This window comes from Eublepharis macularius, chromosome 3, assembly GCF_028583425.1.
Source record: "Eublepharis macularius isolate TG4126 chromosome 3, MPM_Emac_v1.0, whole genome shotgun sequence".
NCBI lineage: Eukaryota > Metazoa > Chordata > Lepidosauria > Squamata > Eublepharidae > Eublepharis > Eublepharis macularius.
Genome location: NC_072792.1, coordinates 141,320,691 through 141,327,928, shown reverse-complemented (window position 1 = coordinate 141,327,928; position 7,238 = coordinate 141,320,691). Strand labels below are relative to the sequence as shown.

At 40.3% G+C, this 7,238-nt stretch overlaps 1 protein-coding gene across 1 annotated transcript; it reads right to left on the bottom strand.

Moving 5' to 3' along the window:
* Nucleotides 1-2,002: 2,002 nt before the first annotated feature.
* Nucleotides 2,003-7,225, bottom strand: RPL24 (ribosomal protein L24). Its single transcript, XM_054975144.1, has 6 exons — nucleotides 7,122-7,225; nucleotides 6,918-6,993; nucleotides 5,309-5,419; nucleotides 4,027-4,163; nucleotides 3,071-3,134; nucleotides 2,003-2,130 (listed from the first exon to the last, which is right to left on the bottom strand). Exons 1-6 carry the CDS (start codon nucleotides 7,124-7,126, stop codon nucleotides 2,050-2,052), a joined length of 474 nt encoding a protein of 157 aa, XP_054831119.1. The 5' UTR covers nucleotides 7,127-7,225; the 3' UTR covers nucleotides 2,003-2,049.
* Nucleotides 7,226-7,238: the final 13 nt, after the last annotated feature.

Genomic DNA, 7,238 nt, shown 5'->3' with positions numbered 1-7,238 from the left:
GCAATACTACAGTCACTAAACTCACTGGAGCCAGTTTGGTGTAGTAGTTAAGAGCGCGGAACTCTAATCTGGAGAGCAGGGTTTGATTCTCCACTCCTCCACTTGAAGCCAGCTGGGTGACCTTGGGCTAGTCACAGGCTCTCTTGAGCTCTCAGCCCCACCCACCTCACAAGGTGTTTTGTTGTGAGGATAATAATGGCATATACTTTGTAAACCACTCTGAGTGGGCATTAAGTTGTCCTGAAGGGCGGTATATAAATCGAATGTTGTTGGAATCAGGATTAGACTGGAGTAACAGCATAAGAATGCAGTGTAAATCTGAGTGGCCTGCCATATGCATACTTGCTTGGGAAAGAGTCCCACTGCCTTCACTGCCACTAGTTTCCCAGTTATGTCAAGTGACTCTTGACTTAGCAGGGGACAGCTCTTAAGTCAGTCTCAGTACAGACACAGGGGACATTAGTATCTACACACTTGATAAGATGCAACAGCCATCCAAAACGTGCAGCTGAATAAAATTTGAACATTCCCTCTCATTACTGAGCCAAGAGATGTTGTGTACATTAGAAATATAAGTTTGCTCAGTGATTTCATAGAAAGTTGCATTCCTTCCTCAGGCTTGAGAAATTAGCTATTGGTCTAAAACATACTAGAATGATAACACAGCTTGTAAGACACACAGGTAATAAAGAGATATGTACTAAATTTGACTGTGTATTTAATGTCCCTCTTTTTTAAAGAGGATATTTAACTATGTATAGTGTCCTGCTGTTGACTAGAGAATATGGTCACATTATTCAACTGCAAAATGATTTCAGTAGTTGATGCTGAGATTCACTTTTGGACTCAAGTCAAGTAAGGCATTTCAAATGGTTCATGTTTTAATACACCACCTTTATCTACAATTAAATTAACTATTGCCTGAAATAAAATGCCCCCTCTTCCAGATTAAAGGAAGGCTAGTTTTAAACTATCTTCTAACCAGTTATTGAATGCAGGCCTCAGGGTTACATGAACACTTTCCCTATGTAAAGTAGCATATAAACCTGGCTCAATTCTAGGTTGACCTGAAATCAGGTGTTATTTTTTCCACTTAGGAAAGCAGGAGCATGTTTAACCCTCCAAAAGCTTTGCAAGAGACGAGTGGATCCAGCTAGCTTTTCTACTCAGTCTCACCCAACTCCTCACTACAGCCCATTTGACACAGCTTTTGCCCATACAGGTATCACGATCCTCAGCATAACTTTTTTGGCTGGTCAAGGGGATCTCCTTCCTTCCATTTTCATGAGTGGAAAAGCTGGTCAGACCCACCCCACTACCGGAATCATGACAAAACATTTTATCTGGAGCATGATAGAATCATTTTCAGCTACTGATTTACAGGCGGCTGCCAAAAGTAATGATGCAACTTCTCTATATGTTCAGGGTGGAAAGTGCCATCAAGTCACAGGCAACTTATGGCAACCCTATAGGGGATTCAACACTACCAGCATCTGCATACTGACTCTGGTCTTCCTTGCTGGCTTCCCATCCAAGTACTGACCAGGAATAACCCTGCTAAGTTTCTGAGATCTGGTGAGATCTTGGCTGATCCTGTGTGCTAGTTTTTACTAATTCCTAAATGAGTAAATATCTACACACCCAGACACCTGGAATCAGACAATAGGCCGACGTAGATGCACATGAGCCATTCAAGCTAGGCATAAATATAGGGAATTCATAGTTACTATTTAGCATCAGGGTGAATCCATCATGGAAAATATAGACACAAGTTTTCTTTGATGTCTTTTGGAAGCTCCATAATATGGATGTCATGTCATTGGAGTTATTATTCATACTGCTAAATAGTCTTATAATTTCTAATCTCCCCTACAGATGTATTTTACTGACGTCATCTTTACAGATAATTCAGTTAATTACACACAGATAATTACAAAGTGATTAATTAAATCACTTTAAATAGTTCCAAGCAACAAAGTTACACTAAATCAAGTCACACACAGAAGTTATAAGTCAAATATTTATTTGACATAACCAAAACACCGTAAGTTAGCGTTTTCCACCAACACGAGGAGCAGAAACTTTCACTGGCTTCACAATCTTCTGCTTTGGTGCAGCCTTTGTAGGTGCCTGGAAATAGAAAATAAGGTAGTAATCAGGATATACTATTATTATGTGACCACTGTAAATCAGGCTATTGTTTCTAAAAGGAGGGTGTGGGCTTCCCTAGAGAATCACTAAGGTGAACAGACAAAGGCAAACTCTCACTCAATTTCTCCCTATCAAAGTGTTAAACTATAAGAAAGATACCCCACAGTGCCACATCTCTCCTAACCAGTGTAACACATGATGCTGAAACATAGCCACAGAATTTGTTGCCAACCCTGGAAAACAAGAAGGCAACTGTCTACATTTAATCTATTTCGAAGGTGCTGTGACACAGTACAACGTTCAGTAGCACCTTTAAGACTAACCAACTTTATTAAGGCATGAGCTTTTGAGAACCACAGCTCTCTTCATCAGATGCATCTGACAAAGAGAGCTGTGGTTCTCGAAAGCTTATACCTCAGTAAAGTTGGTTAGTCTTAAAGGTGCTACTGGACTTTTTACTATTTTGCCACTACAGACTAACACAGCTAACTCCTTTGGATCCATGACACAGTACGGCTCTCCTCCACTCCCTCAGCTGATGACTAGCAAAGACAACACAAGAGAGAAATTAGGACTGTCTACAACTATACCTGTTACACTGCACTTGATCTGAAGGCACACCAAAAACATTCTGAGATGCCAGAACTAAAACAAGTTGATCCTATGACTGCCTTTTCAGAACAGTCCCACTAAGCTCAATAAGAACTAGTATAATGTAATGGATACAAGGTTGAGCTTAGACCATTCACTCTCAACCTACCCTTTACAGGGCATATGAGTATTACTATTAAGTATACAGGAAAATGTTATACTGAAGGGCTACAACCACACAGTTCTGCGTTTTCTTACTTACAAATATCACTGAAAAAAATACAGACATGCAGCTCATCTTTCTTAATCATTCTTTGCTGGATCTCACCTTTGTTGTGGAGGGTACTGTCTTCTTCGTTGCCTGCTTAGCCTTCTTTGCTTCCTTGGCAGCTCTGTTAATTGTTTACAAGGTGAAACAGTTAATGATCCTGCCAACAAAATTTGGCATTTTTCTCTCATATGTACTTGTTTAATATGTCCTATCTGTGTACACAATCCAAAATTAACACAAAATGTTACTACACTAGTCAACATCTGATACTTCATTAGCAATTTAGAAGTATCAAGAAGCAGTGCTATTTTTCAAATTAGAAGGTCAGATGCCAGAGGGAGCTTTCACAAATGGAAGGAGGGGGTAGTTTCTCTTATTACTCTTCCCACAGAAGGGCCCCAAATATTTTGGGATGCTGTGGAAGGGAGGAGACAAGGAAATCATGCTCCATGGACATTACCGATGAATCCAAGCCTATTTAACCATGGATCTTAGCATGAAGAGTATCCTTCCCCTCATTGGTAGACGCAAGTTGCAATCTACTGGGCATTAAAGACAGCAGGACTGAAGCATAGCATGACTGTAAGGAGGAGTGAAGTCTCAGCTCTTTTTCCATGTCCAAACATGGGATGATGGCTAGAGGTAGTCAGCTAGGCAGCAGTTCGGCGCTGCACCAAACATCTTGAAAGAAGTAAGTTCCAGCCTTCCTCCTGAACTTAAGGAAACTGTCCTGCAGTTATGCCTTTGCTTTGGACATGTTCCAAGTTCCTTCAAAGCACAGTTTGATGTCAGAGAAAACTCTTCTGCTCTCCTGTTAGTGGATGGGCATGATCCTGGTCACCACAAGGTTTGCTTTTCAGATCCATGTATTTTCAGACTCAATATTACAATTGTAAAGTCAAGCCACTGTTTCCTGTTTATGACAATAACTTGCTACAACACAACTAGAAAAATTATGAGAAATAAATGGTACAAATTAACCTTGTTGATAGCAATGAAATGTTATGACTCACCTAATGGCTTGCTCCCTTTGGGCCTTTCGCACTTCAGGCTTCTGATTTCTCTTGGCCATTATTTCAGCCAAAGAAGCACCTGTGATTGCCCTATGGCCCTTGACAGCACGTCGAGTACGCTTCTTTTGCACCTCTTCCTAAACCACGAAGAAAGAAAATTGGCACACATCAACCCATACTGTAAGAGCAGAGAACTTTATTAAGTATCATTTCTGAACAGCCTTTAACTCTATAAGATCACTTTTGCTTTTATTCTCTTGGTAGCTTCTGATTAGTCTAAGGTAAAACAGACAGCCTTAATGAGGAACAGGTATCAGCACCCTGCCTGCACCCCAATCCCCTGGCCTAAACTGTATCCAGAGCCTTATGTGTGTTGCTTTACAGTTACAAATGGGTTATTTTTTTAACAGGCTGAAATAAACTAATCATACAGAAGAAACTGTGGAGAATCCAACTGAGATTAAGTAATACTGAGTTTAGCAGACAAACATCAGCCTTACCCACTCCTTCAAGTGCTGTCTAAGAAAAACGCATTTTCTATAAATGATAACCAATCATTCGTTCCAGGAGATTCAATACTTCATTTCCACTTGCACTTCTCTTTGTCTGTCACATTGGTGGTCTTCTGCTGTTGGAGTATGTTTCTATAGCACTAGGCACTTCTGCTCATGCAATGTCTTTTAATGATCCAAGAAGTGTCTAGTACCAGATGACTGCACTCTGGCAGAGGGCAGCCTCCAAAGGATCCAATTCCAAAATTTAAAAATATACCAGAGAACAAAAAGGGGCTACATGTGGACTAAACCCAGTTTGAATCTCAGGTGCATGAGCAGGAGCCCACGTATACTCCAAAATCATAACACTAACTTCAATAATTAGCTGTTATTTTCTCTGATTTTAAAACATTAGATCAATGTTTTTTCCTTGAACTGGCCAAAACTGGTACCTAACTAGATACATTTGTCTACAAATGACAGAATAGTGTTTAATTAGTTTCCAACCCTATGCTACCCTCTTCTTTCAGTCATACATAGCAAACATTCTCCTTTAATTTGTCGCATTAAGTCTTAATGCTTTTTTTCTTCATGAAAACCAACGACTACACAAACATTGTCTGGTCCAAGTCGAGCATCATGGCGCGACATCAAACCACTAAATTCAGTAATGAAGTACTTCCCATGATACAGTAAAACATAAAAAGTAAACCAAATGGGGGAAACAGTCATCTTACATACAGTTTTTCAGTTTCAGGAAATAATCATATAAATAACAATATGCTTACTGACTGCCCTTTCTTGTGCTTGCGCCGGTACAGAACAGTCCAGTTGATCTGACGAGGATTTCTCTTGGAGAGGAAAGCTGACTCACATTTTGCATTAAGAAACTGAAAGACCTATAACATAATTATTGTTAAATCACTTCCTGGAATTCAGTTCATATGCCACAATATAGTATACTGCATTGATATGAAATCTGCCCCCTAAAGCAGTTATCTTCAACCTTTTCAGATCAAGGATCTTCTTTCAGCCCATCCAACACAGATTCCATTTCTTAATTTTTCCTACATATAATGGTAGTGCTGCTGGTGGGAAGCACCTCAAATCAAGCACAATTTGTGGGCTCCAATGTACCATCTAAAACCTAACTGGTGGTACATCAGTGTAGAAGTGTGAGCTGTGAACTCTCCCACTATAACAAGAAAAAAACAATTATTGTTAATATTAAAGGTATGTTAGAAACAATAAGCACTTGTATCTTATTATAGCATTACTTCTTGAACTGTGGGTTAGGACCCAAAATAATAATCATAATAACTATGCTTATATACTGCTCTTCTAGACAGATTAGTGCCTGACTGAGAGAAGTGAACAAAGTCTGTGTTGTTATTATCCTGAAGGCCAAGAAATAAAACAGAGGAAGTTCTGGGATGCTTGATACAAACTTGGACTTGCATTTGTATAATAAATGAAATAGCTATGAAATACAGCCCACTGTTCAATAGCATATAACATGTTTGGTGTTTTCAGTCTTTATTTGTCATTTATAGTCCACCTTTCTCACTGAGACTCAAGGCGGATTACACAGTGTGAGATTAGTACCTTCAGTATCAAAGACATTTCCATACAGTGTCAAGACATTTCCATAGACAATACCATAGGATAAATATAGTATACAAAGACATAGCATTAGCAAGGATCTGTGTGTGTGTGTATACATGAGGTGGGGGTGCTGTTGTATAGAATGACTTCACAAGTGGGTCTCAAAAACAAAGAGAAGCCATGTAAAAAACCTTGGAACCACTATTTCACAACACTGCCCCATAAAAATCTCAACTATAAATACACATTTTTAAGCAGTGTTTAAAATAATCCCATTTAAGATAAAATAGCATATCCAATAATTCTAGGGAAACTTCTCTTCTAAATATGTACTCATCACAACTGAGTTTCCTAAATTATCCAAGTTACACATTATGATGTTTATATAAATGGATAACTAACTTGCGACTGTCTAGGTTGCACTGAAAGTCAGCGTGGTGTAGTAGTTAGTATATGAAATCAGGCTAGAAGAGGCTTTGGTCAACTATCCACACAGCCAGGCGCCTAAAGAGAGACTTTTCGGCAACCTGTCTCCTTCGGCCATTCCTGTCTCACACGATCATTAGGAGAAAGCAGCCAAGTATCCTACCGTCAACTCCTCAGTGGGAAGGATGAGAATATGAAACAAAATCATTCTTAAAACAGCTGCTAACTTGTCTTCAATTCAGCGCCAACTCTTATCCCTTAATGAAACTGCTGCTATGACAACGTACCAGAAGTAACCAGGCGAAAGTCTGCGCCAAAACCTCAGCATAAGCCACAACTACTTGTCAACGTTTCTAAGCGCCTTACCTTGCCGTCCGTGCGCGCGTAGCGGCGGCCGTGGCCCGGGTAAATCTTGTACCCGCTGAAGCTGCACAACTCGACCCTGCACGTCGAGAAATGGCCGGCGAAAAAGAAAGGGGAAAAGGTTAGGAAGCCGAAAAACGTCCATCACGCCTCACCCCCGGCGCTCAGACCGGAGGATGATACTGGATTAGCGCCCCCCCCCCTTACTTCATAATGGCGATTACAGCTCCAGCCCCGGCAACTCCAACGGCGAAAAGGAAGAGAGGCTTATGGGAAACCGGATTCTATACTAGCGCGGGGCGTTGTGGGAAGGCGCTGGTTGCT